Source organism: Coffea arabica, chromosome 2e, assembly GCF_036785885.1.
Source record: "Coffea arabica cultivar ET-39 chromosome 2e, Coffea Arabica ET-39 HiFi, whole genome shotgun sequence".
Classification (NCBI taxonomy): Eukaryota; Viridiplantae; Streptophyta; class Magnoliopsida; order Gentianales; family Rubiaceae; genus Coffea; species Coffea arabica.
The window spans coordinates 513,115-526,387 of NC_092313.1; the positions used below are offsets into that span (position 1 = coordinate 513,115).

The 13,273-nt window shown below is 35.0% G+C and overlaps 1 protein-coding gene across 1 annotated transcript; it reads left to right on the forward strand.

Annotated features, from left to right (window-relative positions):
* Positions 1-9,415: 9,415 nt before the first annotated feature.
* Positions 9,416-11,225, forward strand: LOC113729697 (uncharacterized). Its single transcript, XM_027253949.2, has 2 exons — positions 9,416-9,944; positions 10,332-11,225. Exons 1-2 carry the CDS (start codon positions 9,783-9,785, stop codon positions 10,980-10,982), a joined length of 813 nt encoding a protein of 270 aa, XP_027109750.1. The 5' UTR covers positions 9,416-9,782; the 3' UTR covers positions 10,983-11,225.
* Positions 11,226-13,273: the final 2,048 nt, after the last annotated feature.

Sequence of the window (13,273 nt, forward strand, 5' to 3'; positions counted from 1 at the left end):
TGTCTTGCACGATTCCAACTTTCCACAGCATAATCCAGATTTAAGCAGCCCAAGGACATGTAATGCAGTAAGACACAAAATCTGCCAAAAAAAAAAAGCCAAAACACAAAAAATGAACCTACCCGCTAGTAGTAATCTCTTAATGTCAACCTTCAGAACATCTTATTTCAAAGAAACGAAGAAACTCCAAAGATCACAACTCATAATTAATAGTACTACTATTTTTCGTGATCAGAATTAATAGTACTACAACAATATGCTACCATATTAACGGTTTGGGAAAAAACCTACATAAGTCACATCATGAGGACAACTCATGATATGATCAGTTTTTCAGCCATAATGTGGGACGTAGTATACTTTTGGGAATTACTCATTATCTTTGTCAAATTTAAAGAGCTATAGTGAAGCACTTTAAGCATGATCTTCCACCAAAAACTTCTGCAATAAATGCAAACTGCATTTCTTGTTCATTATAATGTTTCAGTTAATTCACATTACCTTACTTTTATATTTTTTTCAAAAGAAAAAAAAGAATGTTACATTAGTCCCTCGTCAGTTTCCCAAGCTATTTGTCTCTAAGTCTAGATAGTCACTCGAGGTGACTGGAGAAATTATCTTGATCTCCATTTTTGTTCCAAACTTTTAGCGCTTTGTGCGTAGAAATAATAGCATTAATGGGAAGACATTTAGGTAGACATTTAATGAAAAAATAACGTTTTCCCTAATCAAATCTATGACCATGTTCCGGGACTAATCTGATTAATTACTAATACAATGAGAACTATATGTCTAAATGCCTAAACTCACATAAAATCCATAGTACCATACTCTGTTGATTGAGCCAGCAAGGATTAGTATGGAAACAACAATAATATTACAATATTGAGAATATTATTAATAATTGAAAATACAATGAAAATATCAATATTAAAGAATAAATAGTACCGAAACTTATAATTTGATTGGCGCGGCGTTTGAGTCGGTGTAGTCGAGATTTTATCCATCGTAGTTGATGTGAGATTTTTCTTTCGTCGACGCAAAGTTGTTGGAACTGTTCCAATTCTTGTGCGGGACCGTTGTGGCGTCCTTTTTGTTTTGTTAGCAGATGTTTCCTCCTTTGCAATCTTGCGAGTTTGAAATTTAGGCATTGTTGACATGCCTGTAAACGGCCATGTTCTATTATGAAGTTAATTTGAGAGGTTCGAGAAGGAAGTTGATTGGAAGGGTTTTAAGAGTAATTCCCAAAAGTAGTACCAAGTATATTTTTGCTCCGTGGTAGTTGGAAAAGATCATGTGCTATCTTCAATTCCGTTGAATTAGGGGCTATCTTTATTCTCGTCAATGCTCTTCAACTCACTGGAAAATGGGAATCAGTAGTAGTACCACAACCATCTGACGCACGGGTAAGTGGAAACAGTTTTAATGTAAGTGGAAGTTAAATTTTTGTTTGAGGGGACGTGGGAGTGTTAGTTGAAATTAACTCCTTATTTGAGGGTAGAGGTGGCAAATCAACCCACTTAATTAAATTTACCCATATCCGCCCATGAATAGATGGGTATGGGTATCTTAAATTTTTGTATATGGGTATAAATGGGTTACCCAATAATACCCATTTAATAAATGGGTATTATTGGGTAACCCATCAAACCCAATTAACCCATTTAGAATTCTCTTCCCCCCAAGTCTCTTCTTTTCCCCCACCCATTTTTTTTTTCTATTTTTTCATTTTGTCATGATGTTAATTACTTTTGTTTCATTATTATTATTATTATTATTTGTTGGTTTTATCTTATTATTTTATTTTCTCTTAGTTTGTTAACTTACTCATTTTTCAGCATTATTAATTTATAATAAATTTTAGCCTATTTTCTTATCTTTCTAAAATGAAATTTTAAATTTATATATGAAAAAAATGTTAGGGTTCAAAATTTTTGGATTAAGTTTTTATATTAATTTTTATAGCACTTAGTTCAAATTTTTATATTCTTATTATTCAATTATTAAATAATAGGTAATTTTGTGACATAGAGTATAAATGAAAAAAAATTGGTAATTAAGTTTATTGAATATTATAAATAAATATTTAAAACTAATGATGGGTACAAAGAGTGGTATAAATTGATAACTTAGTTTGCAAAAATGAATTTAAATGAGTTTACAAAAAGTTAAAATAAATGGGTTATAAATGGATAATTGGGTTACCCAATTCATTTTTTGACTTACCCATTTATACCCATCTAATTAATTGGGTATAAATGAGTTGACTCACTTATACCCATTACCCATTTTACCCAACCCAAACCCGCCCAAGTCACCCATTTTGACACCTCTATTCGAGGGAAACGTGGGGATGTAATGTGCCCATGATATTTTTTACGAAATAAGATAAATGTGAAATGCTAGGAAAATAGAGTTGAGAGTGGGAAGGGTTGTGGAGGCTTGTTCCTAAAAATCCCTTCTCAAATTTATATAGATATAGATACACAAAAAAATCCCCTTCCCCTTTTCTTCTTTTTCCTCCCCCACCCCAACCCACCACCACCTCCGTCGTCGGCCACCATCTCCGTCGCCGATTCCGGCGCCAATCATCTCTTCCGGTGCCGGTCTTCTTTTTTTAATCTCTGTTTTTTACTTTCTCCCTCTCCCTCTCCCCCACTCCTCCCCCACCACCCTTCCCCTCTGGCTGATTTGGTCACGAGACCAGGTGACCAGATCGCACCAGGGGAGGATGAGGATGGCGGGGGAAGGGGAGGAGAGGGGGACAAGGAAAACTACAAAAAAATAATAATAATAATCCTGTTGCTGCTTCATCTGCCGGCAAGAAAAGGGGAGGAGAAGGAGAGGGAAAATTGGAAAAAAAAAATTGTTTTGGTTGCTGCAAAACTCAGCTGCCGGTCTTCTTTTGCAGAGGTGGGCGAGGGAAAGGGGATGGGGTTCTGGCGGAGGGTCAGATAATCCATAACCTCTGTAATCAGGTGCAATGGCTCTGTAACCAGCCTTGGCCACAGCAATCATTTGGTGGCGTCAAGAGTACCATATCTCAGGGAATCCGTGAAAGAACAAAACAACTGATGGCCCACTTCCAATCTCAGCTACGTGAAGCTTTAGACCATCGTCAACTTGTATGAACTTGTGTTGGATTTGATCCATTTCTGAAGATCCCAAAAAGATGCAGAAAAGAACTAAAGAAACTTGTTTGATACTATACTCCCAATTCTAAGAGGTGGCGGGGGAGAGAGAGGGGATGAGAAAAAAAGCAAAAAAAAAAAAAGAGGGATGGCGGGGGAAGGAAGGGGAAGGGGGAGAGAGAGAGGGAAAGGGAGAAGAGAGATGGCGGGAGAGGGAGAGGGAGGGGTGGCTGCCATGGAAGAGAAAAAAAGAAAAAAAAAAAGACAGAAAGAAAGTTGCTACCATGGAAGTCTCCGGGAGAGGAAACAGGGGAGGGAGGAAGGAAAAGAAAAAAGAAAGAGAGAAAAAAAAAGAAAAAAGAAAATGAAAGAAATAAAATGAAAAGAAAAAAAACTGTTTATCTTAAAAAGTTTTTCTACAACTTCTACAGTGATCTACAGTAAAGTTTTATACAAACACCCAAAAACTCACCTTCCAAACAGGCCCTAAAATAGTGTAGGATACTATAAATAAAGTGATGACTGACAAAAAAAAAACACACACACACAATTGATTTGGCTACATGGAACATCATTCAAAACGTTTTTTATATTTTGTAAAATGACTTTTTTCACCTCTCACTTTTAAAAGTATAATTTTATATCACTTACAAATTCACATTAATCAAATTTAATCATTATCTAGATTTTTGATTAATTTTTTATCGGAATCCACCATATGCTTTGCATGTAATCATTTTTAGGGACAAAATTATCAAATTAAGTTTTACATAATCCGATCCATAGTCTCTCACATTTCATAAAATGAATTTTTTCGTCTCTTATATTTTACAAAATAAAATTTTTCATCCCTCATTAAGCATATGCATAAAAAGTTTTTTTTTAATTTATATATATATCTATTTAATTTCATTTAAATAGTACGAATAACATGTAATATATTTCTATTTTTTTAGTGTAAACAAGAGTGTTCGAATATGAAACCTCTCACTTACACTCTCTCCTCCATACCACTCAACCAGTTTATTCAAGTAAAGTCAAATAAAATATATTACATATTATTTGTACTATCAAGGTAAAATCAAATATACATATACATCAATTTTTATATAAATAAGAAAAAATTATTCGTACACATGTCACAAAAATGAATTTTTTCATTTTTCATTGATTATGTGTGCGAATAACTTTTTAAATTCATATATATCTATTGCTTCGTTTGGATTGGGTTATTTTTCAAAAACTAGTTTTTCAAATACAATATTACACTCAAAAAACATCTCATTCATATAATATATAAAAATAACTCACAAATATACACAAAAAAATTTTAAAAAATAAATTTTACAATATTTTCCACCTATCACCACTACTGCCACCAACCTCAACCCCTACCACCACCACCCCTCCCTCTCCTCCGTCTCCCTCCTTCCCTTTTTCTCCTCCCTTCCCTTTCCTTCCCACCCGTCAACCCTCTATTTCCTTTCGCCCCGCAATCTTGTCGCGGCTAGATTGAGAGGGGGTGCGGGAGAGTCGGGGGATGGGGTGGAAAGGAGGAAGAGGAAAGGGGAAGAGGGAGAGGAGCAAATAGGAGGGAAGGGGTGGTGGCGGTGGTAGGTAGGAGTGGTGGTTGTGAGTAGTAGGATTAATTTTTAAAAAATATTCTAAAAATATTTTAATTTTAAAAGATATTTCAAAATATATTCCAAAAATTCCTCAAAAAACAACACAAAAAAAAACTACAATAAAAGTTTTTCATATACACTGCTACAGTATTTTATTTAAAAAACAACTAATTCAAATTAATCCTATATTAATTTCACCTGAATAATACGAATAACATGTAATATATTTTTGTTTGACTTCACCTATAACTGTAATTAGTTTATTTAGATAAAATCAAGTAGAGATATATAACATGCTATTGTACTGTTCATGTGAAATCAAATAAACATATATATGAATTTTTAAAAATAAAAAAATATTCGCATACATAATCAATGAAAGATGAAAATTTTTATTTTGTGAAATGTGAGAAATAAAAAATTCATTTTATGAAATACGAGGGACGAAAAAATTCATTTTGTGAAATTCAAAAAATTATAGATTAGATTATATAAAATATAATTTGATAATTTTAACCCTAAAAAATGATTATGTACAAGACGCATGATGAATTTTGAAAAAAAAAAGTTAAAAATCTAAATAGGAACCAAATTTGACAAATATAAATTTGTAAGTGACGTAAAATTATATCTTAAAAAATGAGGGACGAAAAAAGTTATTTTAACAATTTTTCCTTTGTTATATCCAAAACATATAACCTCAAAATCACAAAACACTCCAATTTTCTTCTGCTCCGTATTCCGGCAGAGACCGAACTTCTCCCATCCCAACCACGTCTACCTCCTATCTCCACCATTGAGTTTAATCATCACCACCATTGCTGTCAACTATCCACTCGAAATCATCACTTCTCCATTCTGCTAACCAATTACTGGATTTACTTCTCAAATCGTTTTGTTCCTTTAGAAGTGGTGGGTCGAATCTCCACCAAACTCACCAGCCATTTTCCTGGTTCTCAACCTGGGTTTCAAACAAATCTAAGTAAAAGAGAAAGAAAAATGAGGTTTGGAGATCAAACAGAAGGATGGGATGGAGATTGTGGGAGGAAAGTCGAAAGAACCCTAATTTGGAAATTTGTTGCGAGTGAATTTTATTTCGGCTGCAAACTTTTTTTTTAACTAAAAAAAAAAAATCGCACGAAGAAGAAAAAGAAGAAGAATTCAGGTAGCAGAGAGACGCCCACCAAGCGAATGTGTTTCTGAATTGGTTCTGACGACATGGCAAATTGTGCACCAACTCCACCCACTTCTGGTCTTCCTTTTCTTTTTCTTATTTCCAAGTCCCAAGCGGTCGTCTTTGAATTTTTCTATTGCCACCAAATACACAGTACTGAGTTTGTTTAGATAGAATATTATTTGAAATAATTATTGTATTATTTGTTGTGATATGATGTATATAAGATAAAAAGATTGTTAAAAATATAAAAATGTGGATTAAGAAATATGTTTATGACATAAGTCAAATATTTTTTGACAAAGTAGAGGTATTGTACATGTAAAAAAGTACACTAACTAACAGTGGATGCGAAAGCAAATTATTTGGACAAATAATTATTATCCAAAAAATAATATGTAAGTAAAACATAGGACTGATATAACATGAGATATTAATAATATGAGCATAGTATCTCATATTATATCCGCCCCATGTTTTACTAATTATGCATAAGACAAGCATTAAGAGTGTAGGATAGAAAAATGGAAAAATAAGTGTTTGGATACCAAAATTATCCCAAATAATATTTCGCTTGCATCACAAACACATTTCCCAACCTACCTTTTTATATTTTCAACTACTTTTTATCTCACATACATCACATCATAAAAAGTGCTACAATAATTATTTCAAATAATATTTTAAATAATATACTATCCAAACAAACCTGTACGGGCAGGTTTTCCAGCTTTTTTTTTTGTTAGAGAACTTGATCATTTTACCCTTCATATAATAAAGTAAAGGTACGAATATCAAAACACAGAATGACATAACACTGAGAAACCTCACACTTTTATATGTAGTATGCATTTTGAAACAAAATAGTGCCTCGGTTTGATTGATCACTATAGCAAACAATTTAGTACCTTATTCACTATAATTATGGCGGCCCGTTCACATTCACGTGCCGAATTAGTCAAGGTAAAAAACAAATAGGTTTTTTTACAGGTTATGAAATTACTACTATCTCTCCATTCACAGGCTAATTCCGTAGATTATATAGATGGAAAAAAAAATTCGGTGAATTGTTACTTTGACAAAGTTGTGTTTCTACACTGTACCTATCGTGCTGACATGCAGAGCAACAAATTTTTTTTTTTCAAAAAAGGCAAAGGTTGCTGTGCTGAACAACTAAGTTTTTTTTTTTTAAAAAAAGGCCAAGGCTACCGCGCTTGGTCAACACGGCAGCTAATAATTAAAGCCACCAAGGGCCGCCGTTATTAGTTTTTTTAAAAATGGCAAATGCTACTGTGCTTAGTCATCACGTCAGCGGGCTACTGTGCTTACTAAGCACAATATTTATTCTTTTTTTTTTTTAACATATGTTTTCAAAATCAATACTTCAACTAGTTTTCGCCCTATCCTCTGCATATCCGTCATGGTGTTATATTAATATAAGTTCCATCAAAACTACTTCTTACTTCTTTTTGAATTACTATTGTGAATCGGATTTTGTCTTATTTAAAAATACTTGCTGATGTGCTATGAAAATTGTGATGCACTCAGAGAAGGAAATGATTATGAGTAGGTCATGAAGAAGTTTACCAATAAACTTCTACATACAGTTTGAAGACAATTTTGTGTATATTGTCTTGTCGTAGTTTGTTAATCAACTCTAAGATTTGTCTGTTTTAACTATTGAATTAAATCATATTAGTTCCAACTCTGATTTTGCTATTTCATCAAAATACATTAAAAAAAGCTGACATTCTTTCATCACATCTTCATTAAAGTTGAGAACATTTTTTGCTTTCTATATTATGTATGTACATTTTGAGATGATTTTTTGGCTTTGTCATTATTTAGTTTCATTAATAACACCTAAGATGTTATTTGATTCCACCAACTAGAGAAATTATGCAATTAATTACTCCACTATATCATTAATCTCATACAAGAAGATTGTTTGAGATAAAGGTGTATATTCTCACCAATCACCAATATACATATATGACATGCCTATTCGCCAAAAGGACAAGTAAAGCTCTATGGAGTGGGGCGTGGATAGCCCAAATATGATCAACACATAAAAGCGTGATACAAATTGGAAACTAACTTTTAAGAACAATTGATTAAACTAGAAAAAAAAAAAGAACAATTACCATTGGTGGCTAATTATTGGCTACCGTGCTGACTAAGCACAGCAGCCTTTGCCTTAAAAAAAAAAAATTTGGTTTCCCTGCTGTACTTCGTCAGCACGGTAGGTATAGTATGAAAACACAACTTTATCACAACAACAATTCACCGACTTTTTTTTTTTCTAGTTATAATCTAAGGAATTAGCCCTATTTACAAGACTCGAAATTAAGACCATTATCCCTATCTGTTTTCTCTGATGGCACAGTATACATTGGGCCACAAATTTGACAAAACACGCCTAGACATGTGATTTTTTGGTTCACACACATCAAGCCCCCTTTCTTTGTGAATTTGTGGCCTCATCCTCTTGTCATAAAGAGAGAGGCCCATCAACAAATTCTGGACCATTTTGCGACCTGTGTCCCTATTCTGAATTTAAGGCCCCTTTTGTGAACGGGCTACAGTGTGTTGAACCCAGGCCTCCCAATGCCTTGTTTGTCGTCGGTGGCTGTAGACTTTTTTAAGGAGTCGAATATTTGGTATTCCATCTTTATTCGTATATTATATGAATAAAGTTAGAGTTCAACTATTAAATGAACTATAAATGTTACTTAAATTTAACTTGTTAATTTGTATAAATATTCAATTTTGAATTCAAGTTCAACTCATTAAAATAAATGATCTTTTGGAAATAATTTAATTATATTTTTTAAAAAATAATATTTTCCAATTCTCTCTCTCATTCTATGGATGAGATATTTATTGAACTAATTTCAATATCTATTGATAATTTTTCAAAATGAACAACAAACAACTATATATATGTTGATATCTTTTAACTTACATAACAAGCCATATATATGCTTCTTATCCTCTAGCAAGCCATATATTTCTTTCCGTTTTTCTTTTATTACAACACTTAATCCTTTATTCTTTGAATTCTTAAGACTATACTACACATAGAAAAAATATTATTGAGTCAAGTGCTAATATTATATTATTAAACATATTTATATTTGTATTTATTTGTTCTTATAATTATATGCGTGTTTGCGAACTGTTCGAATAGTTCGCAAACAGTTCATGTTCGACTCGATTATAAAACAAGTATAACATTGTGTTCGAATTCGATTTATTTATTGAATGATTCAATTTTTTTCAAACTCAAACATGTTCTCAAATAGTTGAATTCATTAAAAGCTCTAGATGCCTATATCTATTTAGTTTTGGGAATATTAATTAAGGAGTTGTTCTCCTTCAAGCTTCATATTGTTTTCGTACAGCTCATCTATCTTTCTATTATTTAGTTAATAATATTAACTTATAAAAGTCAGTAGAGTATTTTATTTCGTAAGAGTTGGGGTCAGGAATTTTGGTCCTTTTGCAGTATTCCCATCCCTCGTCGTGTGATAGCATGACGCTACAAGCTCCGTAAGTGTAAGTCGTGAAGAGGTGAAATCTTTAGTCCCACGGAGCCCCGTGTTGCAGAGACCCGTGTTGCAGTTGGACACTTCCACCTTTCCTCTCGGCCACCCCAACGAAACGACCACGCGGCGGCTTAGGAGGGGAGAAACCCTATAATAGCACCATTATTTTAGGAGAGCATTTCGACTGAGACCAGAAAATAGCAGAGATCCTTTACTCGCCTGAAATGTTTTTCCTTTCAAGTAAATGCATATAATTGGTTTTTACTATTTCATTAGAGGATTATTTGTGTAACATTATCACCAGATGGAGGAAAAGGTTCTTGATTACGTGTTAGTGCCAGTTGGGCTCGGGGGCATGCTGGTATATCACGTTTGGCTTTTCCATCAGATCGTGAAGCTCCCAACTAGCACCGTCATCGGCATCAATGCCATCAATCGCCGCTTCTGGGTTCAGGCGATGATGAAGGTTCGTCCCCCTGCCCGGCCTTTTTTTTTTTTTTTCTGTTTCTTTTCAAACTGTTAATCATTCTATTCGTATATTCAAATCCAATTCGGGCATGCAAAAAGTTATTTCAAACACCAAATCTCTGATCGATTAGATATCTCGTCGCACGAAATATTACGCTCATCATCACCTGTTACCTTTTTGCAATTTATTTATTTTTTTTGGTTTCCTTTTTGTTGTAATTATTATACTAACAAGAGACATGGAAATGTAACAGTAGAAGTATGACGGAGCGAGTGAAATACGGTATATAGTAGACTAGTAGTTAAGTGGGGAGTAATAAGAACGGAAAATGCAGTTGCAGGCATGAAATTGTACGAATGGGATTGATTCATTAATTGGTTGCAGGACGCGTCGAAAAATGGGGTTCTGGCGGTGCAAACATTGAGAAACAACATAATGGCATCAACCCTGTTGGCATCGACGGCCATCATGCTCAGTTCTGTCATTGCAGTATTGATGACTGGCATGAGCAGGCAATGGGGAGGTGAGCATGATCATGAGCCTGATTCTTCTTCTTCTTCATCATCTTCTTCTTCTTCTTCTCCAACAGGGATTTGGTTTCTCGATGTGGTGGGAGACAAGAGCCAGCTGGCGTTCTCCATCAAGTATTTTAGCATACTGGTATGCTTCTTGGTCGCATTCTTGTTTAACGTTCAGTCCATAAGGTATTACAGCCACGCTAGCATCCTCATCAACGTCCCCACCGACCACCATCCCCGCCAACCGCATCACTACTGCGTCACTCCTGACTACGTCGCCGCCACTGTGAATAGGGGAAGCTATTTCTGGTCGCTTGGTTTGCGGGCCTTTTACTTCTCTTTCCCACTTTTTTTTTGGATCTTTGGACCCATTCCTATGTTCTTGTGCTGCGTTCTTCTCGTTTTCTTGCTCTATTTTCTGGACCTTACCCTGGATCTTGGCTGGGTTGGCGGTACGTGTACCCAACATGAAATGGAAAATCCACCCTTCAGGGACGAGAACGACCGAAGCAATTAATTCCACTCTTTTTAGATTCCTTGTTTCGACGCAGTTTCCATTCAATCTAAGTTGAATCAAACTGCTCCTCCATTACCTCCCCCCCACAACCAACCAAAAAAAAAAATGATGGTTTGTCGTTGTAGATTTTTACCACTCCTTGTTGTAATTCATGCTCTATTTTCGACTTAAATCTCTTCTTCTGTGGAGTTCAATCATTCCCAATAATATGCTCTACTTTTAATAGTGATTTTTATTGATTCATTTGGTTTTGTAGCTCAGCTAAAACTGTCTTGAGGTTTGAGTTTTTTTTTTTTGGGTGGTTTGAGGAATTATACTTGCCTAAATTCTATTGAACACGATTAAGTTTCTTTTTAGTTTTTTATTTTTTTTAATGAGAGAAAAAGACCGAGTTACCTTTAAATTTAGAAATTTTAAAGGTATAATTCGATGTTTAATATACTACCAACTTAACACTGTTTACTTTTTTTTTTGGGGCCTTAGTTTAGATGCATCGCCTGGGTATGATATTCGATGTGCTTTGTGTACGTGTTTTTGGATTCTAATAATGTGGCACTAATATTAACCCTGGAAACTATGCCTCAAAAAAAAAAAAAAAAAAAAAAATTGGTGATGGGGAAAATTCTTCACGGTGTGAAAGAAGCAAATGCAGGAGAGCAGATTTGAACCCACCAAAAGCAGGCAGACGACTACAGGAACAATTCCGCCTACTCGGACTGGATTCAGTCGTTCCCAGAAGCAGCCCCCTGCCCTGGTTGTGTTTTTCCAATCCTAAAAGCCATACCTCACACAAATTTTGCTAACCATTGCTTTGGAATCCAAAGCATGCAGACAAATTTTGCCCCTCGGATTGCATCCACCAGCCTCAACTTCAGCCTCATATTGCCAGCTCGAGTCACCGCTTATTTCCTGGATGCCATTACTTGATTTGTTTGTTGAGGGAATGAATTACCAGTGCATATGTCATTCATTCTCCAGAGTTTGGGATGTCGGCTCTCTATTCTGCTATACATGAAAAATTTACTTGCCCAAATATAGTCAGCATAAATGTCAATCCTGCGACTCCTAAAATTAGAATGCCTTGACCACAAAGAACACCGCTGAATGGAGAACTGGCGGAATACTACGGCCTGTTTTATCAGAAAAAATACTACTGGTGCATCTGAATACTTCAAAACACAAGTATTTATGTACATTACTAGTCCACCAGTTGAGTTAATTCTGAAATTTGTTTGAATTTGGTAAGAGATAAAAATGAGTCAAATCGAGGAGAGAGAGAGGTTGGATAACACTTGAAAAACATTTTTTTTTTTTTAAAAAAAAAAAAAGTCAAATCGGGATACGACAAAATGTGAATATTTGTGGCCAACTCATGGAAATAGTAGTACTGAGGAAGCATTAAGAATTTCTATGCAGTATGCACCTATGGTCTTGCGTAAGGAACGGGAAAAATAAAAAATGTGTCAGTTCCAAGATTCCAACTAATCCGGGGAACGAAAAACCTCAAAGGAACGCTTTTGGGTCGGCAAATGGCGAGAAACCAATGCCCCTCCCTCGCCTCATGCCTTGCCGGCAGGCTCAGACTACGATATACTGTACTAATATAATAAGAAATTGGGGGGGGGGGGGGGTGGGATACAAAGATTAGCAAATATCCGTTTTCTTTTTTCTCTTTTTATTACACGTCACATAAGAATGGCAATTTATTAGGATTAGCCGGCAGTGGCCAGCCGGCATCTCCTTGCTATTATATTGTGCTGTCATTGGCAGTAGGACAAAGGAGATGGAACGCCATTTGGGCAATCACCACTACACTCTCACCATGAGGAGACATACATATACGCGTCACCGGAATCAAAACGACGAAGGAAAGGAAGAAAAGGTTCAGCTTAACCTCAGAGCTGTTAAACGAATGAGCCGCTGGTGAGCTCAGCACGGCTCGGATTATGTAAGCTTGAATTCAATCCGTTTGTTTAATTGAATGAATCAAGATCAGGATTGAATTCGAACACAATTTTTGACTTTTTACATAAATGGGTTAGGTTAGATAATTTAATGAATCGAATTTGAATGTCAAAAGATCGGCTTGTTTACAACTCTAATTTATATTGTCACTTTTTTTTTCCCTTTTGAGAAAGGATTTTGGAAATATCATTTTCAATCACCTCATGTCTACAATACATTATTAAATTAGTATATCCTCGTTAAGACAATTCCGAAAATTTGCAACCCAAACGGAGGTCCCACCTTGCTCCCTCACATGGAGGGTATAATTGGATGATTACGTGGTT